The sequence below is a fragment of the Ochlerotatus camptorhynchus genome, unplaced genomic scaffold (genome assembly GCF_037179485.1).
Source record: "Ochlerotatus camptorhynchus isolate MF236.1 unplaced genomic scaffold, CSIRO-AGI_Acam_v1.1 ptg000137l, whole genome shotgun sequence".
Lineage (NCBI taxonomy): Eukaryota > Metazoa > Arthropoda > Insecta > Diptera > Culicidae > Ochlerotatus > Ochlerotatus camptorhynchus.
The window spans coordinates 2,608,908-2,636,100 of NW_027040627.1; the positions used below are offsets into that span (position 1 = coordinate 2,608,908).

The following is a 27,193-nucleotide window of genomic DNA, read 5'->3' on the forward strand; positions in this document are numbered from 1 at the left end:
AATCTAGGTAATAGAATCCGAAAGCAGGTATTACTTGAATATCCAGATGTTGTGAAATCACTTTTAGTATTCGAAGATCTTGACAGCTCTGAAAATATAAACACTGAAGGCAATGCACTAGATGCATTAATGGATGATTTTGAACAACTGGATGATGATTTTGGTCTTGATGAAAATGTAGAAAATGAGTAGAATTGCTTGTGAATTTAATTTAGTTTTAAGAGAAAGTTATTAAATAAATTTTATTATGACAATTAGTGAAAGAAAATTATGTTTTATTTTGTAGTATATTTATCCCTGCAGTATAAAAAATGTAGTTCAACTTAGTTAACGATGTTGATATGTGTTCAGTAAAAATAATGGAAACATAGTAAAAAAAATAATCCTTTCGACTAGCTTTAATGATTTATTTCTCGCCTTGAGTATCATAACGGCATAACTGCATTGATCGATTTGTCTTCATCGATTTTCTCTTTTGTTAATAACTTGACCAAATCGAAGCCGATCGACGTGATTTTTTTACTGACGGAAAAGGATCATAACCAGTGCTGCAAAATTTCGACACTAAAAACTGATAATAACAAAACAACCCTGGTCACTCATTTCAGCAGAGAGTCACCATCAGTAGCAATCAATATCAATTGTCAGTGATATTACTATCAGTGACGACGATGTGCAGTTTTTTCATTTGCTGAATTACTATCGAAATCAAATTAATTTAGCAAAACAGTTACATAGAACCATCAAAGTGAATACGAATCATCATCATTATCAGCCTGGAGAACAATAATGTGACACAGAATGCGCAAATTCACAGTTTTTTCACCAAGGGAATCTTTGTCACTGACAAAGAAAAGAGTGAGATTTTGACAAAGAAAATTTTGATTTTCAGTTCTATCAGTGTTGCTGCTGAAATGAATTTTGTCTATATCCACTGAAGTTTTCTCAATGAAAATGACAAATCGCAGCACTGATCATAACATCTTGCCACAGTCCAAAAATTGCGTCGATCGGTTTCGGTTTGGCCAAGTTATTAACGAAAGAGAAAATCGATCAATGCAGATACGCCCTTATGATGCTAAAGGCGAGATTTGGACGGAAAAAATATTTTCAGTAGAAGGGAGGTTCGATAGACAAATAATTCTTCATCAAAATACCTGATTGGTAAAACAATACTCTTATATCACATATATAAAAAAATGGGGGAGGGGTCAGGTCTTGGCTAGGAGGGGGGGGGTTCCACCTCCACCTTTCCTATTTAATCTTATGCACAGCAACCTTATTCTACTTTGATTTGCATTTGAACTGTCCCTAAAATTAAAAACAAACTTTCAAGTTTATTGTTCAGGAATAAGTAGCTCATTACTGGGTTTAATACTAGTTACACCTTCCGGATGCGATGAAAATTCATAAATATGACTAATTTTATGCTTAACTTACTATAATACCATCAAAAAGTGCGGAAAAACCAATAAAATATTTTTGGCCACCACTTTGTATGGAGCCGCCCCATAGTTCAATGATGGGAAATTTATTTTTTATTTATATATTTACGTTAATATGTGTAGTTGAAGATGCTAATTTCAAATAACAGACTTAAGTGGTAATTTTTATACGATAGATGAGGAGATGAAAGTATAGAGTTGATAGTTCCGTTAGAGTACGGCAGTGTGAAAATTGTATATAGAGAGTAGGAAGCGAGCAAGGACAACTTTGAGGAAGGTACAAATCGGGTTGATCATCTCTCTTTACCAAACTCCCGCGTTGGAGAGGAGGGATGGTGAATTTTTAAGACCGATGTTGATTTAGTGTTGCAGGCTGTCATCATATGTAATAGGAAACTTCAACTTTGATATTTAAGACCTTTATTATTTATCAATATCCATTGAATTGTAGTAGAAAGACTAAAAAGGAAAAACAAACTTGAAATGTTTAGATTAGATCACATCTTGTACTGCGAATTGGTAAAAATGATACTATTTGTTAACAATATAGTACGTCGTCGGTAATAATTGCCTACGTTCATAATTGGTAGTCGATAACTTTGAGCAACTTTTTTTTTTCTGCACCATTCTATTCAACTAGAACAGTGTTCGACATTAGTTTAAAAGGTGTTTCTACTTAATTAACAATTGACTAACGGTAAAATTTCAACTATTCTACGATTTATACAATTAGAAAATGGTAAGCGGTTGTCTCTCTTTCTCTCTCAGTATCGCTCTGTAATTGTGGCATGTCTTTTGCATCTGGTCAGGTGTACTGAACCCCGGCGGAGCATCCATGAGTCATCCTGAACTCAACATATTTCATACCTAGAAAGGGCGGTTGGGGTTGGTTTGGATCATTCAAATATCTGTTTTAAATTCTAAGTCTACATGTTGCGAGAAGTGATTTGATGGAAAGAAAAGAACAAAATTAGAACAACACATTCAAAGTAGATGGAGAGCGATGAACAGGTTCAAATTCAAGATATCGCTGACCGTAGAACGAATGGATATTCATACACCAACCTGTACGATGTTAGCTGGTTCTATGCACGTATTGCATTATATGTTTAATGGTCTTACCGTCATTCTATATTTGACATCGCTTTGATACATTTGTTGTTATTTTTTTACATGACTCAGCACATTATTTATAAAAATTACTCAGGTTAATTAGATCAATAATACGTTGTAAATAATGTGACTTTGGTTGGATGTTACTTTATATACAACAAAACAAACATGCAGTATTATATTCATGCGGTATGGATCATTATTCAATTATCATTTTGCCTTATTGAAAAATGAAACATGTATAAAAAGAACAGTTTAACACTCACTAAACTCCTTTTATAGGGCATAGTTTAGACGTTTAAAAAATCAAACGCACTGCTAAATTTTACTTTCATTCCGTGTTTTTGAAAGCAAAACTAGCAATTGTATCGACGATAGAATGAAACAATTTTAAGAGGTTGGTGCATAAATCTCCACAAAATTAAACATTCAATCATAGAGTGTTGATACTCTACCTCTGACTAAGAAACAGTGTTGTGTCTTATGACCCTTGCTGTGTGTTGAACCTAAACCCTGTCAGTTCTAGTGTTTGATTTTTCTTTCTGGTTAGATCCTATTACTTCCACTAGTTATTTTTGACCGATATTGTTAAACGAAAAATATGCACTTGATTTTATATTGCTTTTCACCGTACCCTGAATAAACAAAAATAAACTACATACATACAATGTATGCAATTAACGTAAAAAAAAAGCAAAAACATAAGATATTTAAAATGGAATCGATAAATTTAACTGTTTTTTTAGTCTTATTTACAATCGGTAACATTTATCTCTATCTTCTACGCATCCGTTATCAATCATGAAAAATGCAAAGGCCAAACCTGCGGAAAAGAAAGGAATTGTGTATCGGTCTCAGATATATGTATTGTTTAGCAAATTTTCTACGGATTTAGCAGATTGGAGGGTACACTGTAGCACTACTAGTTGGTGGTGGTGTGAGTATATAGATTTGTAGCCTTTGTACTGTTTTGTGCTTTTTTATGTATTGATTTAATCGTAGGAAAATATTATTTAAAACAAGAAAATACATTTTAATATGTAAACAGAAACTTTTAACATGTACTTATGAAACGGGAAATTATCGGTGGTTTTGGTGGTTAGTAAATGTTAACACGTAGCATAGGAGTTTATTGGTTATGCGGTAGAATTTATCATCATTTTCAGTATGTTTCTACGTTGAATTTAGTTGATTCGTTCAAATGATTGTCCATGATAACGAGTAATTCCAGGCCAAACCTTCTTGAAAGGGCAACCATTTTTTTGGCCCTCGCCGGTTTGGATGAAATATTTCACATGTCTTCAGTATGGGAGATCATGCGTTTTCCACAGGTCAAGGTGAAGAGGCCATTTTGACTCAAAATGGTGTATGTGTTTTCACATATGGGTCATTCCATCTCAAATCCAGAAAAATCCAAAGTGCTAAAGCCAATCGGCCCTTTTTTGTCGTTGAAAACATTGAATGATTTTTTTTTTAAAGTCGTCCAATAGATTCTTATTTTGGATGTTTAGCTTGTTTGTGATCCAAAACATTCGAGAGCTATTGATTGAATCCAAATAACTGATAACATCAAAAGATATATTCGACAAATCGATACAGAAGTTGTACCATACTCTTTTTGACATATCATGACAAAGCCGTATTGAAATGTTCATTATTTTTTTCTATAAGGAAGAGTAGTTTAGCGTCAAATTGTACCCATGACAGCCGGAAACGAAAAATCTCAATTTTTGTTTTCACCCGTTAGTTTGTCACGGCCAACTTTATAATAAAAAGCTTTGTTTACGAAAAAAAAACCTGAGATACGTCAGAATTAATCCAGCTTAGTTTTGCAGTCTTTACTATCGAGTAGAATATGGCGCGTTCAATTAGATTGTGCATAAAAAGAAAATATACCGTCGAAAAACTACATAGGTCCTCGTGGCACTTCTCATCTCGGGAATGGAACCTGTTCAAACTTCGGTCCGGTGTTTTCTGTTTGAAAACTGCGTGTGAAAGGCATGCAAATCAGTTTGGTCGATTTTATGCAGCTAAGCAAAAACAATGCAGCAATCCTTTGCCAATATTCTGCGAAAAAAATTGAAGACTATTTCGACGAAATATCACGAGGATGTGATTGAAGGTCGCAAAATCTGCGTTCAGTTTGATAGAGCAGTTAGAGAAAATTTTGCGAAATTATCTTTGCTGGATGAATCGTCGAACAAGGAAACTCATGCTGAAAACGGTAAGCTTTTTAAGAGTAGTGAAATTATTTCACTTTCACTATAACTGCAAAACATCTTATTTTTACGGTATATACTATGGAGATGCCTAGTCCAGCTGAATTCCGATGCACCCGGTAATATAATATTTCAAAAGGGAGTCCATATAATATAGGGTGTCCCAGAATATCTACTTCATTCCTTTATTTAACGGTCTCTGTTCCGCATTCTAGTGCCAATCACCGACGAACATCGATTGCCATCCATTGACTGCAATCGAATGTGCAGGAAGGCAGCTTCCACACCCGCGTGATTGATAATCCACAGACGAGTTTGAGTTCTCCGAGCGATTAGTGCGGAACATGAAAAAATACGTTGAGGAGAAAGGTAGTCTCTGTTCACCCTATCCAAAAAAGGCCATTCTTTTTCAGAAAACGTCGTCCGGAAGGTTTTAGCATTTTACCGTGACGCTGACGGGGGTGTTCTCGTGTGCTGAAGCAAAAGCGGTTAGTCTCAGCGAAACTTTCAATCGTTAAAGAAAATATTCCTTCAATTAACATTGGGTTTTCACAGTTTACTGAGCTGCGACCAACTAAGTGATTCCAAAATTTTAAGTTTAAATTTTTGGGTGCAATATTTTACCAAATTGAAGTGGAAGTAGGAGGTGTAAAAGCGTTCTATTTGTACAGAGACGTGCTGAAGCAGAACCTCTGGGATCCAGCTATGGAGGCGTGCTTTATGAATACTTGTTCCAACACAGCTTGTGCCAATTTGGATTCGATTAGAAGCAATGGACGCAGTAAGAACGGTGTAACTTGGAAACGAAAGTTACACACTTAGAAATACCTAATCTTACACGTGACGGAATCCATCTTTGACATAAAGGATGAGACGTAAACAAACATGGCATGTAAAATTAAGTGCTGCAAGACTGAAAAATTAGTAAGTACGTTTGATTGAGCTGAATTTCGCGTCTTTTATGACTCAATTTTATGTAAAAATTGACGCTCGTATATGTCAGTCTCAGAGCACCTAAATTTACATAAATTTTTCTAAGTGTGTAGTGATGCTGAAACTTTTGTTGAAACATTTATAGAAGCAATACCAGATGTTCGGAAACACGATTACATAAATAGTAGCAAGGTAAGCAGAGTTCTATCAGTTTACTCGGGACAACTTGCACGAAGGAGAAGTTCTTGTTACTGACTTTTCCGAAAATTATTCGTTTGTGTTTGCCGCCTATTTCTTGGAGCGAGGAAGGGTTGTTCCTTTAAACTGTATCATAATCTATGACGTCCTTGAACATAGGACATCTATCTTCCACGCTTTCCAGAGGCAGTTCGTAGAGTTTCTGAAATCTCGGCTCCCAAAATAAACGAAAATTATACAAATTTCTGACGGTGCTGGTTCACAGTATAAAAACCGATTCAATGTGATAAACTTGCTCTTCCATGAAGAAGGCTTCGGGATTCCAGTTGAGTGGCACTATTTTGCAATGGTACACGGTAAAGGCCCAAGCGACGGATTAGGTAGTACCTTGAAAAGGTTGGCGACAAGAGCCAGTCTGCAGGGCACAACTATACAAACGCCAAAAGAATTGTGCGCATGGGCACTTTCAAATTGTAACCTGATTGTCCAATTTGTAACACCAGAGCAATGTAGTGAAGGAAAAAACGATTTAGAAACCAGATTCGGTTTGGCACAATCCATTCCTGGAATTCGCACGATCATTCAGCAACTCCTACAACCGATGGAACGGTTTTTATGAAAACGGTTTCATGTTCAGTAACGGGTTCAAATTACAAAGTAATTTCAAGACCTAGCCAAAATTCATCACGTAAGCCGAAGAATAAACGTATGTATGTATTTATGTTGCCCATCAATAAACGGTCGTATGTAACAGATGTACTCTGTCCAATAAATGATAGAAAACATCAACATTTTTTTTTAACGAAACCATTTGGAACTATGAATTTTGTTTTGAAATTTGTTGTCTTAAAAATTCAATACTTTCCAAATGACAACTGTCGTTTTCTGTCGATAAGTGAGTCATATGTAGAATAGTCTACTATTCATTTGGGTGTCGTTGAAATAAAAAAAAAGTAGGGGCATTTGGGAAATTTGCAAAAAACGCAAAGTTGGCAACACTGGAGAACAATTCACATTTTTGCATTCGGTTTGATCGAAAGTTGAAAGGTTCAGATTTTTAGTAAAGCTACAGATTTCGTCGTTTTTACCAGCTTTCATGAAGAGACCAATTTCTATATCGAAGCATTCACACTTAAACAGAGACCCTGAGTTCAAAAAAAAAAGGTGAAATTATAGAGACTGTTGATGAGCGAATCGTTTTCAAATGCCAAAATTGCAAAGTTAGCAACACTGGAGAAAAAATCTGATCAAACCATTCGATTGTACGTCCAAAATCCTTACTAAAACGGTATCGAATGCCGTCTATATCTATAATGGTTGCCGAGATACATAACATTGAAAACTGGTGTTTATTAGAAATCGGCAGAAAAGGGGATGGTCTTCAGCGCCGACTGGCTTAAGACTTTGCATTTTTAAATATTGGTCCATAATAAGTTTCAGGGTGGTCAGCGAACCGGGAAAACCGGGAATACCGGGAAATATCCGGGAATTTGAAAAATAATCGGGACAAACCCGGGAATTCGACGAGAGAACCGGGAAAAATAAATTTACCATACCATAGGAACAAATATTTATATCAGAATAAACCATTGAAACAGAGTGATTCTTTACCAAATGAATGTCTAGCTCTATTTCATAATGTTCTTCAGTTTCCCGTCTTATTGTTTTTTACAATTTAATCACTCAGCAATATTTCAAATTGATTTTTGTCGTTTCAATTTCAGATGTAAAAGTGCATGGGCATTAACTATTCTTTTCCAAGGTTTTAATTTTTCGTTTTAAATTCGAAATCAAAATAACCATGCTATTTTATTCAAAATTCTCATGATATGAATTCCAGAATCAACTTGAAATTCTGCTCTGAAACATCATTATTTTTTTCTGAAATTAACCAGAAAACACTCCGCTTAATAATTACCGTTGAATTCTTTTTGGAATTTTCTTGAAAATTCTCAAAAGTTTATTTTAACTCTATTCAAAACAGCAGAAATCTTTCGAAATTTTATTTTGAAACCCCTTGGAGTATTTTAAAGAATTTATTTCTAACTATCAGCATTTTTTTAAATCAATTTTGTTGGAGCTTTGTGATGAATTTGTCGCACAAGGGTTGAAATTATCCCTCATAGTCACGTAGCAAAATTACCTAAGAAAGCCTTTCAAATTCATCTAACAATTTCTAAGGACTTCATGTCCGAATAATTCTGGAATTCTGGTCAGAACTTCAGCTTGGAAAATTATGAAATCAACACTTTGACTACTTTTAAATTTTACTAAAAATTCCAGGGTTTGTCCGCAAGATTCTAAAGATTGTTCTTTTATTTGTTATAACCCTTTAAATGCTTCCTAGTCTCAGAGCCTTGACAATTATGACTGCAATTAGATATATTTCTCCAAATCTGGCATCACGGAAATTTTAAAGAAAAGTTCTAGTTTCAGACTCTACACAATTGTTAAAGCCCCAGAATCTAGAGAATCTTCGTAAATCACTTTTATTTATTCTTTCAGTAATATTCTTCAAGTATTAATCTATTGGATGTGGATATTAAATTTTCTGAACCATGTTCAGTTTCACGTTGAGCGAGCTCCAACGTCAGTAGGTTTTACATATTTTTTTGTGTTTAACTTTGTACATCAGCGCGAGTACTGAAAGGTTAATATTTATGTTAGTATAGACAACGGAGTGAAGACACATTTTCTTTATCCGATATCCCTAACAATTTCTTCTAATTCTCATTTGTATCAAGTTAATTTTTTTTTCTGAAACATTTTTTTAATTAAATCTTTTATTCTTTACAATTCTTCTTATATTCATCCAGATAGCATCCAGAACCAATTCATCCAGATAGCATTTGGCCTAGTGACCGTTATCTCTGTTACTCAATAAATTCTAGGGCTTTTAAATCATAAGATGTATCAAGTTTAAAAAAGTGATAGAAATTAAGTTTTCAAATTATCTCTAAATATTAACTATTAGTTTTGAATAAATTAAGTGACTCATAGAGTTCAATTTATAGTTCAAGTTTTAAAACCTATTTTATGTAGTTTTGCTTTTATTTTCGCCACAAATAACTCCGTTGACCGCCTTTTTAAAAATGCGTTCCATTTCGTTTTTTGTTGAAAATTAACAACCGGGAATTTATTACGATTTAAACCGGGAAAACCGGGAAAAACCGGGAATTTCAAAATGAAAATTCACTGGCCACCCTGATCTACTAGACTGATGCAAAATTTGACATTTTTGCTCCACAGTGATCAAGCGGTTCCAAATCGGGTCTAGATTAGCCTCCCAAGGTTTGAACTGATTTGGTAACAAACTGACTGGGCACAAACCATTTGAAGTTTATATGCGAATTACTATGTGGAAATCACACTTTTTTTTCGTATTCTGTATCCTTCTTCCATATTGCACCGTTAAAAGTTTCTATAGCTATTCTTATGGAAAAATTTTCAGCCAAACATCAAATTAAATAGTTATCAATTGTTTAAGAGATTGATAATCTTACACACTTAAATTATTTTACCGAAATCTGTGAAATTTTACCGAAATCTCAACAGCTGAACGTTCGGTAAAGAGTTCGGTGATTTTTCACAGATTTCCAGTAATTTTTCACAGATATTCGGTGAAAAGTTACAGGAAATCTGTGAAAACTCACCGAACTATTTACCGAACGTTCAGCTGTTGAGATTTCGGTGAAATTTCACAGATTTCGGTGAAATAATCTTAGTGTGTATGGCATGATCAAGCAACTGTTTTGTGGGCAACACTATGTTCTGCAGTGTGACATAGTAGCCATAACGTTTAAGCTCTATTCTACGCACCAGAAACACCAATGTTGCCTGCTGAGCAGTTGATTGAGCATAATCATACGACAATAGTGACTTGAATCATTAATAACTTTTGATCTTTATATTTTATCGAAAGATGGCCTTCAACAAAGTTGTAGCTGTGAAAATTTACTACACGAACAGTTATAAATTTTTAGCAGAGTAATAGAGTGAGTTATTATATAGATATGAACACAAAATTAGATTTTCCCATAGGAATTTCCATATAAACTTAACTTCAAATGGTTTGTACCAAATCAGTTTCTTACTAAATGAGTTCAAATTTTGGAAGGCTAATCAGGAACCAAATAGGAACCGTTTGAACATTGTGGAGCGAAAATTTCAAATTTTCCATCAGTCTACTGATCCACCAATGTTGGTTTAACTCGGAGAGGGTCGATATAACTGGCTCGGTCACTTGAGATGGAATGACCCTTTTCTTTTTACAAAAACAATCATAGCTCTAGAACCGTTGATTGTATATATCTGAGAAGCGTCGATTCAATCTGAGAAAAAGTTGAAGAGTTGGTTTCAAAACATATCGTGTGCGGATGGTTAGTGACAGATAGAATATTATATTAGAATAATTTAAACCTATTTTGATGCACATATTTATGTAATTTAATAATTGAAACTATTTTACTACAATATAAAAGCTAAATTGATAAGTTAAACAGAGGAAATGGCTATAATGTTAGTCTATGGCTTTATTATTAGGTTCATCGAAAAAAAAATGTTTTTCTTTTTTACAGAACAATGCGTCATTTGGACAATACCAATTATTGGTTGCTAATATAAAATTGAACAAAAATAGTGTAATTCGGAAACTATCTATGGAGCAGTTCCAGACCAAATAGTGATTTTTTTTATTTGCATGAAAGCAGGGTGCCTTCCATTAATTTTGGCGAAAAACATGTTTTATGAAATTATGGAATAATAAGATATTATGATATTATTTTGTATGTGTAAGTAACAAGAAAATATTGTCAAGTGTCACACAACACATGTAAATTTAGCTTTAACAGAGTCACAATGAGCGATTTTCTGATCGCCTCTTCGCGAAGAGTGAAGAGCGAAGAGTGGGTGAGATAAACGACAAAATCGCTTATTGCGACGCTAATGTAGCAAAATTGGCAGGTATTATGCATCAGACCCAAACTTCACAATATTTTCTTGTTGCTTACACAAACAAAATATTATCATATAATCTTATTATTCCATAATTCCATAAAACATTTTCTTAGCCAAAATGAATGGAAGGCACCCTGCATGAAAGTATGCAATTTTTTTTTTGTTATGGGCCGTCATTCATATATTTGCCAACATTCTACTATTCTTGGATCTTGTAAGATTTTTCAAAAAGGCAGTTTTAACATTTTTCAAAAAATTGAAGCACGTAAACGTCACTTACGCTTTGTGCTCTCTTGCCGTGCGGATCTATTTGCATGATTTGATTTTTGCTGCCTAAAGCTACAACAAATGTAAACAGCACTTTTCAGTGCTCAACCTGTAAAGTTTCTACCTTGTTTGGCTCTTATTCCTCTTCGATCCTTGTTTGGATCCTACCCAAGGTCTGGGCCATTGATTTGGAAAATTCCTCGGATTCGGATTCTTATAGTAATCTGTTTGGAAATCGATTCGGAGAAACTTGGTTCTGCCGCAAAAGAAAATGGCAATCATTTGATTAACCTTCTGATGAAATTTAATTGAGCAATCGATTTGATATGCGTACAGATGATGAGAATGGTCCATCATACAGGCAAAATTACATTAAGAATTCCAGGCTTAATGCCAAAAAGGAAACGATTCCTCCAATTTTGGTAACCACTTCCGATTTCCATGCTCTTCACAAGGAACTTTAGAATTTCGTTAAATTTAATTTTCACTTCAAATTGGCTGTCGCCTCAAGTATCTTACTGAGAAGCAACACACATTTTTTACTTATGACACCAAAACTGAACGTCTTTTCAAGGTTGTGTTGAACAAGTAGTCAACGGAAATATGTTGATCATAAAAGTGTTCAAAATTTTTGATGTTATCCTAGAAAGTTAAGTCTGTCAATGATGTCGTGATGTAGTTTGAGAAAAATATATTTACTATAATTTAAGGATTAGGATTAGGCTATTGCAAAGGTATTACAATTGTTTTCCAAAACCTGTTTTTGAAATACTGCATATACTGATATCATGCCAAGCAAGCATACATTTAGGTTCTTGCTCTATTGAATTTCGAAGGTTCACACCTAGTGGCTATGCTTTCAAATTTTTTTTATTTTTTTTTTTATATTTCTACATGAAAGGCTATTGACGAACTAATGGTATTAAAACCAATTGCTATAAGAACTCAATCGCTCTGCATGATTTCTTATCATATTGGATGTTTTGTTTAGTTTTAAGGAAACTTTTGAAAACTCAAACTTGAAAATGTCGATACATGAATCTAAATCAGGCGTTAGAATTCTTGTGCGAAGTGTGTCAGCAAAAATGCCAAAAAATATTTCAGAAAAGTCGTTAGACATTTGACGAAATTCCTCCAATTTCCTTGACATTGGAAACAGTGACACGAAGTTTCGTCATAAAATCAGTTCCAGTTGTTGGAATGCTGATGTTGCGTGCTATTGAACGGCAGTAAAATAAAATTGAAATTTATGCAGTAAAACATATGTTTTGTTGAGAAAATTTCATCAAAACAATCATTAGAGTCCCTTGATCAAATACTATCAAGATTTCTCTTGATGTCTATTAGTGAAAATATTCTTAGGGCATTTTACCTCCATTTCCTTTACATATAGAAAGCTTGCAATTAATGACTGTGCTTACGTTAAAAACAGGTGTAAAGTTCCAGCTGAGAAGTTGATTAATAGCCGAGATGTTGTAGAGGTCCAGCATAATCTGAACTTTCTACAACTCGAACCTGAAGGGTCCTTCGAGTTATAGAGTTATCGAATTATGAACAACAATCCCATAGGGAATCACCATCGCAGTAGTCATAAAATTTATTCTAACTATGGTTCCATAACTCGATATCGAGGTATTGGACATCGAGTGGTGGAGAGCCAGCTGTACCTACATTCATATGTAAAAAAAAAATAAAAGTTAGTTGGGAAGATACGAAATTTAAGTAAATTTAAACTTCTTGTCAATGCATTGATTGAAGTGAAGTAGATTAGTAAGCATTGTGCTGAGCTAGTAACAACCCAGACAACCAGAATGCACGTATATTCAAAGTTGTTTTCGTGATTTACAAACATATATACAAACAAACAATTCGTATAGAATGCAAATAAATGGCTTATACGTACAAAAGTGGAGGCCATATACGTGCATATTTTAATTTAATTTTAAACGAGTTGATTGAACATCATATACGATTTAATCTGTAATAACAAATTCATTTTGAAAAGTCTTTCGATGTAATCCGATTTAATTTGTGATACAGTACGACGGAAAAATGAGTCATCGCATATAGGTCGAAAAATTGCGTTTTATACGATTTAACTTAAACATAATGCGAGGTATGCCATTCTTTTATGCGATTTTGACTTAAACTGTAGCAATTTACAATACTGTGTGTACATTGTTATACGACTTCTGGTTGTCTGGGAAATACTCAAGCTATCAGAAAATACTCATCACCGGGCTATAGATTTTAGGTATTAGTCTGTAAGTAGTTATTTACAAACGATATACGTGTGGAGTGGGCGTGAAAGGGCAGTGAAAAGTGGTGCGGTGCGGTTGCTTAAAACCGAAAAACCTATCAAACTTACCGCTGTTGTGCCAGTAGTAGAGAGCTGCCAGAACAAACACGTGCCACCAGTTGTGCGAGTGACCGATGTAGTCCACTTTGCCGGCGAACCAACGCTCCGGTATCCTGGTGACGTAGATCAGGAAGGCCGTGCCCGTCAGCAAATACATCACCATCACGCGTGGAATGAACAACTACGGCGAGAAGCAACAAACAAAACATAAATTTTTTAGGGGTCAATCTTAGTGCATCCATTTGCATTTATCTATGTTTCTCCCACAATCGAATACCAATGCGCGAATCTCACGATCTGCGTCGAATACTAATGTTAATTATGTCAATGAGCTTGACATTAGACTTGAGGTGCGAAATTATGCAATGCGTGTCGTCGTCATTGTCATTTTCGCTCGCGCAGCATCGGTGTAACGCGATGCCGGTGGGTTTGGTTTTTCGAATTTCACTTCCAAGGCTAGCGGATCGCATAAATGACTACTACACGTATAATGACCACCGACCACCGCGACTGGCCGTGACAAGGTCGTCCAACGTGTTGGTTGCGCGATACGGAATGTGGGGTTTCTCAACAGTTTGTTCACATTTGAAACTGATTTGAGCTTTATTTATTGGAAACGATCGCATTCGTTTGTAGCTAAGTAGCGAGACGTGTGGGGTGTTAGCTTACCTTGACCATGGTACTTTCTGCGCCGCCCATCACAATGTACCAGTGGAGTGTGGGGACGACGCCGTATGCAGCCCAGGCGACGAAGGCGAGCATCTTGATGTTGGAATTCACCTTCAGTCGCGGGATCTGCAGGATCATTGCTATCGTGAATATCACCCCGATGGTGATGATGTAGAAATTTCGTAGTTCCTGGTTGGTGAGAACAAGTGGGTATTAGTAGAAATATTTGTATCTGTAAGCATAAAATGTGTAAATTTAAGTTGCAAATCTGCCTTGATTTCAAGGAAACTACTTGATTCTCCTACGCACCTAGGGAGTATTTTTTTTTGAGGCTAATGTAAATATTAGAGATTAGGTGGGCCTAGTGGTTAACATCCATACCTCTCACGCCAAAATCACGAGTTCTAAACAGCCCCGGACAAGTCGCAAATGACCCAAGAGTGATTAAAAAAAAACAAGATTCTGAGACTTCCAAAATACTAAGGATCCTGGTGCTTCAGACTAAATTGCCGAGATGAACTTTGACAAAGCTTCGAAACTCTTAGACATTGCAAACTTTGCAAGGTCTCAGATTTATGAAATTATTCGCTATCCGGACGAAGTTTGGTCACTTCCTGGGATGATTGCTCAACGACCCATTGAGACTCCAATGCCGTTTGGCGGTTATTTTTAAACAAACCTGTTTTCTACACAGCAAAAATTAAATTTTAATATTACATCCAAGAGCATGCACTTCAATCATGTCGAAAATCTCATGTAATCAAAATATATATATATCAAAATTAATTTTGATATATATATATTTGATATATATATATATATATTTGATATATATATATATATATATATATATATATATATATATATATATTTGATATATATCAAAATTATTTTTTTGCTGTGTACGATCTACACGATAGGTTTTTAGGACATGTTGTACTTTACGAGCTTGTTTTACATATGTAATGGCCAAGGATGGATGGCTTTCTGAAGCATCTTTCATTACGTTTTAAAATAAAACGCTAACGTTAAGTCTAATTTAAATTTCAATGAATCCATCTTAAAACAATAACATTAATTCTAGTAATATCCGGATCAAACTTCATAATTTTCGCATCGTTGAGCCACACTCTGTGTTTTCACTGAATATTCAGTAGGGTGCGCATTCGGGCCACGAAGTCTGGCGTTACGGTTGCAAAGATTTTGAAGTTTGATCGGGAGAATGCTAGCATTAATCTATCTATTTTAAAGATTAATTAGCTGAAAATTCAATTAAACTTAATGTTAGCTTCCTATATTAAAAAGTAAAGAAAGATTATCCAAAGAGCGATCCATCCCTGTAAGTACTGCTAGTGGTTGAGCATCAATATTCAATGAAAATTTTAAAAATAGGGTATGTGAGCACTAGTGCTCCAGTTTTTGGGCCTAGCGTCTAACTCAATATTGAAATAAATTTTCATGGCTTTACCTGCGTAGACCTATGACAAAACCTATGTTCTAACTCTTCATAGAAATAAATTTGGTACAAAATGAGAAAAAAATAAAATAAAATTAATAGTCAGAAATGGAAAAATCGCGAACTATAAACTATGGACAACGAATAAATAAATAAAATCAAAAAAGTGTCTTCAGAGGAATTGTTCACATAAGTTCACATATATAAAAATGAATTTCTGTCTGTCTGTCTGTCTGTCTGACCCTTATAGACTCGGAAACTACTGAACCGATCGGCGTGAAAATTGGTATGCAGGGGTTTTTAGGGCCGGGAAAGGTTCTTATGATGGTTAGATACCCCTCCTCCCTCTGTAAGGGGAGGGGGGCTCCCATACAAATGAAACAGAAATTTCTGCATAACTCGAGAACTAATCAAGCAAATGGAACCAAATTTGGCATGTGGAGGTATACGGAGATGTTCATAAGGGGTAGCCCCTTAGATAAGAGGAGGGGGGGGTACGTACAAAATAGCATGCTTTTTTTATTCGGCGCATACATTCAAGCTTATATTGAATCCCGAGCAAGGCCGGGCACTCAACTAGTTTCAAATAAATTATCATGGCCTACTATGAAAAAAAAAATGAAACCCCCTAAAGAGATAGTAGGATACTATCTTGGGCAAAGTTGTAGAACTACTCAAAATATGAAACTTTGCTGAAAATACAAATGTTTAATAGTTATGGATAAACTTCTTGATCAGCTGCAAGATAAGCGACGTATCACTCAAGCTACTTTTCGCAGAGCTGAGAATCGACAATATTTTCATCTCTCATTCTTCAACGATTATTCATTTTCCTCTCCCATCCAAACCTTGAAAATATGTTCTCTCAAAATCGGTGAGAGCGATAGTGTGTTGCTGGAGTTCGAGCGTTTGAGCCCAATGTGATGTAAACTGGTAAGTCGATATGAATTTGTAGACTCTTTTGTACGCCTGCTGATTAAATGTACATCGGAGTTTAACGTTACACTCCGTCGATTATTTAAACTGAAAGAGAACGTTGAAGAACTTTTGTAAAAAAAAATAATTAAACGTCAATTTGTCGAAACTATTAGTTCGCCAACGTAAACTAACATCCCCACCAGGTAGGGTTAAATTTCCAGTACATTATGTTAGTTTGCGTGGGTGAGCCAAGAGTTTCGACAAATTGACGTTCGAATCTTTGTTTATAAAAGCAGATACGGCTATTTGAAACGCTAAGGGTGATAGTTTTGAAGTATCTTGACCTAATTATCATTCGTGATCATTCCCAAGGACCCATTTGAAAATTTCAGGAACATGGAATTGATGCCATGAATATTTAAAGCTAACTATGGGCGATGAAAAATATGAAAATTGAAATTCTAAAGAAAATTTCATTTCATTGGACTCAAACGCAAAGGGTGGTAGTTTTGGAGCATCCTTTGTCTTGATAATCATCCAGGGTCATTATTATGGGCCCATGTAACAATACCTGGAACATAGAAGTGATGCCATGACTATTTAAAGCTAACTATGGGAGATAGAAAATTTAAAAATTGAAATTCCTAATAAAATTCCATTTATTTCAACTCAAACGCAAAGGGTGGTAATTTTGAAGTATCCTTTGACCTGAATATCATTCATAATCATTCTCCAGGACCAATTGAGAATTCCTGGAACATATTTTGGCATTGTAAAGCTGAAATCAGGTTTCTTGATTTTATACCAGGGGTTTGCAAGCTGTATAAGCCGCGGAGCACTTTTTGAGAGAAATATTCTTCTTGGAGCACCGATTTTGCTAGAATTTCCAAACACATATTTTCAATAATAACTGCAGATCCGCAAGACAAAATATAATAAATTGGTGAGAATCTTCCCATTAAATAGGCGAATCCAGTAGAAACTGAAATTTTCGCCATGAAGCATAGGAAGAGCAAAATATTTTCACCTTTTCTGATTAATTTATCCATCGCAGGTGATTGAAACCATCATCCACATGGAATATTTTGTTTTCTGTATCAATTTTGCAGTGATCCGGCTGGTGATTCCACATATTTTTGTTAAGAAAAGTAAAGATTTAAAAAACTGCCCCAGCGGTTATGATCTTCCGGATTTTTAGTGTGGTGTTATTTGAGCTGTACATCTGTTAAAATATGTAAAAAAATAATATAAAAAGACCCCTTCCGATGGAAATATACAAGATATGCATAAAAATATTCTTAATTTGAGATGTAAAAATATGTAATTTTGATGTTAACAAACGGTTTGGTTAACGTTTCCTTTAATAATCGCCTAGCGCCTCTACATTGGTGGTGTATAGGCGAATCTAAAAGAAACTAAGCGATCCTTTCAGCCCCTGGCGTTTAATAGGGGAGCCCTCAAAAGAGTGATGAGGGTGGAACTTGTCACCGTGAAGCATAGGAAGAGGACAATATTTTCACCTTTCCTGATTAATTAATCCACCGCAGAGGTGCTTGAAATCATCATCCACGTGGAATATTTTGTTTTCTGTATCAGGTTTGCAGTGATCCGGCTGGTGCTTCAATATATTTTTGATGAGAAGATTAAGATTTATAAAACTGTCCCAGCGGTTATGATCTTCCGGATTTTTAATGTGTGGTTATTTCAGCTGTAAATCGGTTCAGATCTGTAGATAATCGAAAAATAAGACCACTCCCGATGGAAATTTGCAAGTTGTGCAATAAAATGTACATTATTTTGAGTTTTGAAAATCTTTATTATGATGTAAACAAATGGATTGTATGACATCTCCTCTCAAAATCGGCTAGCGCACTCTACATTGATGGTGCATAAAAAGAGTCTATAGAAACAGCCTATTTCTGCTCACAACACTCTTTTTGACGTTCTCCTATTCACCACCAGAGGCTGAATCGATCGCTTAGTTTCTATAGGCTCTTTTCATGCGCCACCAAGTAGAGTGAGCTAACCGATTTTGAGAGGAAATGTCATCCAATCCATTTGTTTACATCATAATGACGTTTTTCAAAACTCAAAATAATGTACATTTGCACAACTTGCAAAATTCCATCGGGAGGGGTCTTATTTTTCGATTATCTACAGATCTGAACCGAGGGGGACGACTCTATCTACGATGCAGGAAATATTGTGTTTTGCTGTGGCTAGCTGCGCGAACGCTGAGTAGATAGAAAGAAGATTTATCACGATTTTAAAGATTTCCTGCAAAAAGATGATGCGCGATGCAAGTAGATGCGAGAAATGACAGAAGATTTTTCGAAGATTTATTCACATCTAAAATTGAGATTTAGATGTGTCGCCCCCCTCGATCTGAACTAATTTACAGCTGAAATAACCACACATTAAAAATCCGGAAGATCTAATCGCTGGTACAATTCTATAAATCTGTTTTTTTTTTATATATCTTTATTAAGGAGACTAGCCCTGGGCTGGTTCGTCTCCGGTTTATAAATCTTAAGTTTTCTCATCAAAAATATATGGAAGCACCAGCCGGATCACTGCAAACCCGATACAGAAAACAATATATTCCACACGGATGATGATTTCAAGCACCTGCGGTGGATAAATTAATCAGGAAAGGTGAAAATATTTTCCTCTTTCTATGCTTTACGGTGAACATTTCCACCCTCACCACTCTTTTGAAAGTTCCCCTATTCACCACCATTTCTTGTAACACTGCCAATACAATCAAGATAGGCGCTGCTTGATTGGCTCTGCCTTTGACAGTTCGTTTGAATCAAAACCAGGCATTCCGCTCCTCTCTTATGCTAAAACCTCTCTATTCAAAACTTGAACTATAGTAAAAAAAATCGTTTTTTGCAAGGCTCCTGCTGGTGATCAATAATGATCTTCCGGATTTCTTGTATGTGAATAATTTAGGGGTAAATCAGTTCAGATCTGTGGAAAATCGTTCCATAAGAAAATTACCGTTGGAAATTGGCAAGATGTTCAATGAAAAATGCTTTAATTTGCGTTGTGAAATAAATTGGCCTGATGTAATTTGACATAATGCCCATTTGGCATAGCTTCCGTTTGGTATAATGACCATTTGGCTTAAACGAGATAAAAATGCATTTTTCTGATGCAAGTAAATGACACTTTAAAGGTAAAACGTCCCGAAGCCATTTTTCTGGTGGATTTTATTATAAATTCGAATCATCTAGAGCCTGAATACCAAAAAAATTAAATTAGGATTTTGAATAGTCACGAAATGCGAATCTAAACCTAAGCTATGAAGAGATTAATGTCAAGTTGAAAAATACTGACGAAAATCATCATTTTACAAAACAAAATTTTCATGTTTCGTTTCATAAAAGCACTAGTAAAGGTCTGTCGGAGCACTAAATGATCCGAGGAACACGACCTGAAAACCCCTGTGTTATCCATCCGACTCATAAAATCCGAAAATATAAGCCTGTGTGAAAAATGGTATTGAAGGTTTCGAAGTCGCGTACCATGGAAGATAGTTGAATTTCACTATAATATTGCTTTAACTTGGCGCCAGACTCGGCCTTCTTTGATTTGCATGAAACTTTGTCTAATTGTTTGTTATGGGCAATCATTCACATTTCTGCAAAAATTCGGCTATTTTGAATCTTAATGTTTTTTTTTCAAGATGGCGTATTCGACATGTTTCAATAAATCGTAGCACGAAAACGTCACTACTAATCGAAATGATGTTTGAGACAAAGTTACAGGTAAATATAAAATGTCTCTTGAAAAAAAAAATACCTCGTAAATTTTTGATAGTAATTTTGAGCAAAACATCCAGAAAAGTTTTAAAAAAATTAAATAGCAAATTGAAAATTTTTTAAATAGATTTTTTATTAATTGACAAAAATGGTAGAAAAACAGCTTTTGGTAAAATTTTTGAAGTTTTTATTAGTACACTTTTTTTGTAAATTTTACAAATATTGTTATGTGTGACCTTTTCAACCATTTGCTGTACCAAAGTTACAAAAATATTACACAATAAGAAAATTTAAAACTTGATGTTTTACGATTTTTGTAATTATTAAGTGTCCAAGGTTTTCAATATTTTATTATTATATTTTATTTCATATTAAAAAAATGCCTAAAATTCTCCGCCACATTCCATGAGTTCTTGTCAATTTTTAATAAGTTTTTAACGGAGATTAAATATGGAAGAATGTGCGAAAATCACCATGTACTACGCTAGTTTACTTATGCTTGTAGTGTTAACCATCACAATCAGCCAAACATTTTATTGACTTACCGCATTACACCAGAAGGCATAATAGATGCCGCTGATGAAGATGGCCAAGAGTGACAGTGCAATGCCGAACAGGTCATACGCGAGGAAGCACTCATAACTTTGCTCCGATTTACAGGAGAAAGTATGGTAAATGGAAGACAGGATCATGCAAACCTGAAAACATAAATAATTTCACATTGGATGTACTGCGACGAGTTGCAACACTGACCTGGAAGCACACTAGCAAAGCGCCGACTATTATCTTATCGATTGTACTCGCATGCATCTGGAGCAGCACAATATCCGAATAGGCTAGTCCGATGAACAGGAAACATCCAAAGACGTGGCTCCAGATGTTGAAGGTTTCGTTTGTCCACCAGAACATACTCTCCAGGCAGAGCTTGGTGGACAGAATGGTTCGGTACCCGGTGCGAATAAATGGATTAAACTGCAGGTGCTTCGGTGCGTCTTCGTAGCTAAGTAACTGCCGGAGTTTGTAGTACGAGACATCCTGTTTACTGCAGACCAGTTCCGCTGGGCTTTCACTATTGTTGTTGTTAGAATTGGTGAAATTACTACTACTACTACAGTTGATACATTCCTGTGTGCTACAGCATTCGATCTTCGCGTTGGATTGTTGAGTGAAGATAGTGGTTGACGAACTGGCACAGGTAATGGGGCTTTTGTCACTGCTGTCCAGCGTTGGAGCGAACTCGCTCTGGGTAATGTTCTGAAATATGAAACATAATGCTGTTCAGTTTGGACCATCGAATTGTATTTGGAGATTGAATAAATAAATTTGTAAGAATATTGTTATAGGATATAGTTTTTGTCAGCAAATAAACATGTGCAGGGTTTAATGAATTGGTTCGTAAACGATAAATAAAATTGGGCGAATGCATACTCGACTAATCAGTAGAATTTACAAGCTTAACGATTGCATTAAAAAAAGTAGACAGTTAACCGATTTTTTGAGCGTTTACCTGCCATCTAGTGGTAAATACTGATATCATTTTAAGCAGTCATATGTTATCTGTTTACAGCTCAATTTTGAAAGTTATACTTGTAATTTTTCTGTAGCTATGGTCAAAACAGTGAGGAGCCTCTGCGCAATGGCGTATTTGCCATACATTTTGCAGTTCCGGTTTATACAGAAGTACCATGCTAAAAATATGCAGTGGATTGGTTTATTCTTGCATCATTTCCCAATATGATCGCTTTTTAGCCTGGAAATTCTCAATACAGAAATTACGGAGACATATGTTTAGAATGTATCTATAGCATAGAGGTAACTCTAAGACTAATAGGTCCCAAAGAAACGTGCTCAACTTTTCGGCTCAGCTCTGGTACTCTCTTCGGTTGCTAACTAATCGATGCACCCCTCGAAAATATCAAACTTTCATTGCAAATCAGAACAAACATAGTGTAGTACTAGAATTTTGACTAGAATGGGGTACGTTAATCGATTTACTTGGGACCAATAGGCTAGTCAAGTAGTGAGCCAATTTAAAATCGTTAGTTTCCACCGGTTGTCTATAGTATTCAGAACTAGATTCAGAATCATTAGGGTCTAACTGCAATGATCGATTCTCTTCATGATTTTCTCTTTGTTTATAATTCATCGGGATTAAAATTTCTCGGTGTGTCTGTTTGTATCATTTAACATCAAACGCAAGGAGTAGCGCATCAACTCAGTGTCTATGAATTGCGTTTGTTTTGAAAATCTTCGCCAATACGTACGAGAGAAATGAACAAATGAGTTCATTTTACATCAATGAACACGTGTTTATTGATATTCACCAGCGCTTGATTATCCATAGGATGCTGCACGCTGACGTCATGAATGAACGCGATGAACCCGCATTCATCAGTTTGACATCCAGTGGTGGTTTGTTTACCTTTGCTTGGTGGTCGTTTCAAGTGGATTTGAGGTTTTAAATAAAAAGAATTAAAAGATATGATATCAGACCGAGTATCGGACTATGTTCGTTTAAAAAATATTCCTTTCCAAAAAATCTAAAAACATATTTAATAATTTTATTTTTTTTTCTAAGTCCATGGAAACAAACCACTGCCAGATGTCAAAAATGGTTAACCCTACACACTTAAATTTTTTCGCCGAGATTCCAACCGCCGAGTAGTTCTGCAATTTATTTTGCTGAGATTCAGTAAAACAATTGCCGAGACTCAGCTAACAAATAACTATTTGCAGAAATTTCAGCTAACAAACAGATATTTTGCAGAGATATCAGCAAAAGTAAATGCCGAGGTAATCGGCTGTTGGAGATTTTACCGAGCTAGATTAAGTGTGTATGGTGCAGCTCCCTATGAGTTACTGCAGCGTGACGTCACAAATGAACTCAGTGTTAATCGACTGAAAATTTTGACAGTTCAGTGGTACTGTTTACAAGCACTTGGTCGTTTTTTCGAAAAAAAAATATTTTAAAATTTGAATTAATTTTAACTTGAAAATTGTCGAGGAAATGTGCGGTGAAAGGATGTTGCTCGTTATCATTGCAGAAGTGTGGTTTACATCTTCACTGCAGTCTGAAAAATTATCGAGAAAATCTACCCAAGAGATCTACGCGAGAAAATGGCCTTACAAGGTTTGTTTACAAAATAGAGTGAGGGCCATTTCAATTGTTGGTCTTGAATTGATTATTTTGAATATTGTCGACATCAGAAACTAAAACCACAATATTATCATCAATTCACCATGAGGCAATAAAAACCAATACGAAACTCTCTTCAGCGTTATATTTAAATGTTAATAAAAAAAATGAGTTTTGCATTTGATCCTCAAAATCATCGCCACCAAGATGAAGACGAATATTAATATTGACAACAACAGAGCAACAGAGAAGATGTGAACATCCAGCCACGAATGAAGAAAAACAAATAATGTTGACTTCGATACTCAAGGGTTGCCTTGATCAAGAGAATAGACGAGTGCACGGATGGATTTGAGTTCTTTCACTCGACAAAAAGTGACACAACAGCGGGGCCCTGTTTACTAAAAATGAACACATGATGAATGCTCGCGTAACATTTGAAAAGGGCCTATTAACTTTTGTAAATAATTTGCTAGGTCATTTTCACGAGAACCGAAGTACGTCCACTTAAACCAAGAGCACTATCGGGAAGGGGAGAATTTCCCCAACCCGATGGTGCTGTTAGTTTGCGTGGGAGTATTCGGTTCGCGCGAAAAAGGCTTAACAAGTTTTGTGTACAAAAGTTGATAGGCCCGTTTCAAATGTTACGCGAGCATTATTCATGTGTTCATTTTTGGTAAACAGGGCCCCGCTGTTGTGTCACTTTTTGTCGAGTGAGTGAACTCAAATCCATCCGTGCACTCGTCTATTGACCAATGCACGGAATGAACTGCATGAACAAATTTGACGTTTGAGCGGTGCCGTGTTTACTAAAAATGAACACATGAATAATACTCGCGTATCATTTAAAAATGGCCAGTCAACTTATGTACACAAAACTTGTTAGACATTTTTCGCGCGAACCGACGTACACCCATGCAAACCAACAACACCATCGGGTAGGGTGAATTCTCCCCTTTCTGATAGTGGTTTGGTTTGCGTGGGTGTTCTTCGGCTCGTGAGAAAAGGACATAACAAGTTGTTTATAAAAGTTTATAGGACCTTTTCTAAAGTTACGCGAGCATTACATCATGTGTTCATTTTTTAGTAAACACGGCACCGCTCAAAAGTCAATTTTTTTCGTGTGCTCATTCCGTGCATTGGTCAATGCTGTTATGTCCAAATTCAAATTCATGCAGGTAGTTGGTCTATCTGTTAAGGCCCAAGCGGAACGGCAGCGGCACCGGCTAAGCCCGATCTGAGTAAGCTTACTTGCCGGATTGAAAACTAGTTAGAACCAAATCGACGTCGGTTAGGCATCTTGATGTCATTTGGGACAACTGTCATTCTTGCCGTTTCCGTTCCGCTTCCGTCCACATTGCGTTTGGGCCTTTAAGGTTGTCTTTATTTTCAGCTAAGTTGAGTGTAGAAGAAATGATTCTTGTCAGCACTGGTGTGTACTGCTAGCCAATACAACTTTTTTCATCATTGTATTGTAAAAACTTCGGAAAATGGATTTACTCAACTATAGTAATTCAAAGAGACAATCGATGAAGAGAATCATTCTTATATCCCGGGCAGACTATGGTTTATATCATGTAATATAGGCTGTCTTGCAATGAGCACTCATACATAGGATTTCCAGTGAAAACTAGATGTATGAGTGCTCATTGCAAGATAGTCTATATTACATGATATAAGCCATAGTCTGTAATGGGGTATTAGCACAAACGAAGTGACAGACGGAGCGGCTCGAAAACTTTGGTGACTAACCTGCTATTTCAATTTTTCAGTGTACCACATGGCAACACCACTACTACTGGATTGTACCACATGGCAACACTACTACTAGATTGTACTAGCATTTTTACCAAATGTATTAGAATGTTTTGGTTCTATCTCTTTCACTCTATTCAAAACTGAAATGCATAAAAAAATGACAAAATGATACGCACTCTTTGCACACTGTCAAAGAATCATTGTACACAAAATCAACTTTGTTCAAATCAAAACAAAAAAACTAACCCATCTGGTGGATGATGGCACAAGCTTCCAAGAAAATTCTATTACAGTGAACCACATTATTTAAATGGATTTCTTCGCCAGTTAGTCGTCTGTCACTTCGTTTGTGGTATTAGTAGCAATGATTCTTAAAGCTAAAGAAATATTGAAGTTAACACTTTGAAAAATTTCCGCGTTTCCATACATGAAATCTTAATCAAGTTTTTGGGCCCTGGAAAAGTGTCAATGCTCTTGAATGATCTTACAGGAAGAAAATAATCTAGAATTCTGTAGAGAACTCTTAGGGAATTCTTGAAAGTTTTCTTGCCATGAATAATTTCAAGGAAATTCTGAAAAGAATACCATGATTTTGCGAGGAAAACTTCAGGTGAATTTAATGGAGAATTCCAAGTGAGTTTTTAGTAGAATTAGTAGAACTTTAAGCAGATTTGAAAGTAAATTCTAAGGATAATTTCAAGAAAATTCTGGTATGAATTTCAAGAGAATTCAAGAGAATCTGAAGATGATTCCAAAGGTATGTGGTTTTCTCAGAAAATCAGAATTATATTAAATAGAAATTCAATATTCTTACATAGAAATTCTTACAGAACAAAACATAAAGTATCGAGACCTCTACATTTCCGAAGCTCTAAAATCAACTCGAGTTTTGTTTATTTCATGCAACGTGTTTAACGCATCATTTTTATAATGGCTAACGAAAGGCTGGCTGTGGATTTTCTCGTCGTTGCTTTGCTCACCCCTTTCAATGAAAGTAACGTCGATTTTCGAGTTGAAACGAAGCCTCATTATGGCTTTCAATCCCTTTCACCGACACGGGCATTTGCACTGTCAATTTGTTTAATATGCGTTATGTCCCATTTTTGTTACTTTTTATTTAGATAAATAAAGCCCCTTCCTATTTAGAATTGGTACGATTTCAATCGGTTGTATCTCAGAATCTGTTTGGTTTAAAATAAAACGTTATTAGAAGAAAATGTTATATATTTATTATAGTTTGAAGATGTAATATGTGTTTTGTAATTTTTATCCCTATCGAAAATTCAAACTTTGGGCTTGATACATCAACTTCTGCTGTTTTTTTCCAGTATCTGACCATTGAAATATCATTTCCATTTTTCCACTCTTCTTCAGTTTAGCGTTGAAGATACCTCAATACATTTCGATTGGGCGGAAATATGAGCAGTTTGAGGAATTCATCCCTTTCACAATGACGTCTACTCCATTATCACGATACCACTGTTGTGCATTCTTACTGTAGTGACAACTCATCAAATCTGTCCAAAACTTGCCTCGGTGGGACCTAATGAACGACAATACACGTTTTTTTCAGGCATTCGTTGATATTGTTGGTTGTGATGAAAATTGGAGTCTTCTGGCCACAGTTGCAGATTCCCTGCTAGATCATCAGCTTACCGGCAAACTTGCCCGCAAAACAAATTTATATTTCTTGGAAACATCTCCGCGACCCCTGGCAACATAAAACTTCTGTACCGGAAGCTGTTTGAAGTCCAAATTTACATACGTTTCATCGTCCAGAGGGAAGCATCCGTTGAATTTGGTCAGCACCTGGTAATATAGCTTTTGGGCCCGCCTTTTTGGCCATAATGTTTTGCAATACGGTAGGGTTTGGTTGCTTAATAGCCCGATACTTGAAGAAGCCTTCCTGAAAGCGTATATTCCGAACTGTACTGCTAACAGCACCGAGTTTGTTGGCCACTTCCACGTCCGAAAGTCCTGGATTCGCTTTGAAAGCCTT

The 27,193-nt window shown here is 35.7% G+C and overlaps 1 protein-coding gene across 4 annotated transcripts in view; it reads right to left on the bottom strand.

Annotated features, from left to right (window-relative positions):
* Nucleotides 1-1,848: 1,848 nt before the first annotated feature.
* LOC135700500 (progestin and adipoQ receptor family member 3) overlaps nt 1,849-27,193 on the bottom strand; it is an 82,294-nt gene continuing 56,949 nt past the window's right edge. For 2 of the 4 annotated variants that reach the window (XR_010517580.1, XR_010517582.1), the window contains exons 2-7: nt 21,054-21,554; nt 20,846-20,998; nt 14,160-14,348; nt 13,500-13,671; nt 3,009-3,381; nt 1,849-2,365 (exon numbers count right to left, since the gene is read on the bottom strand). Coding sequence is in view for 1 of the 4 variants with exons in the window: in XM_065221044.1 (XP_065077116.1) it covers nt 2,251-2,312; nt 13,500-13,671; nt 14,160-14,348; nt 20,846-20,998; nt 21,054-21,554 (1,077 nt within the window). In the remaining 3 variants the exon portion in view is untranslated. The remainder of the gene's footprint in view (nt 2,366-3,008; nt 3,382-13,499; nt 13,672-14,159; nt 14,349-20,845; nt 20,999-21,053; nt 21,555-27,193) is intronic. The other 2 variants (XR_010517581.1, XM_065221044.1) reach the window with 2 other exon arrangements.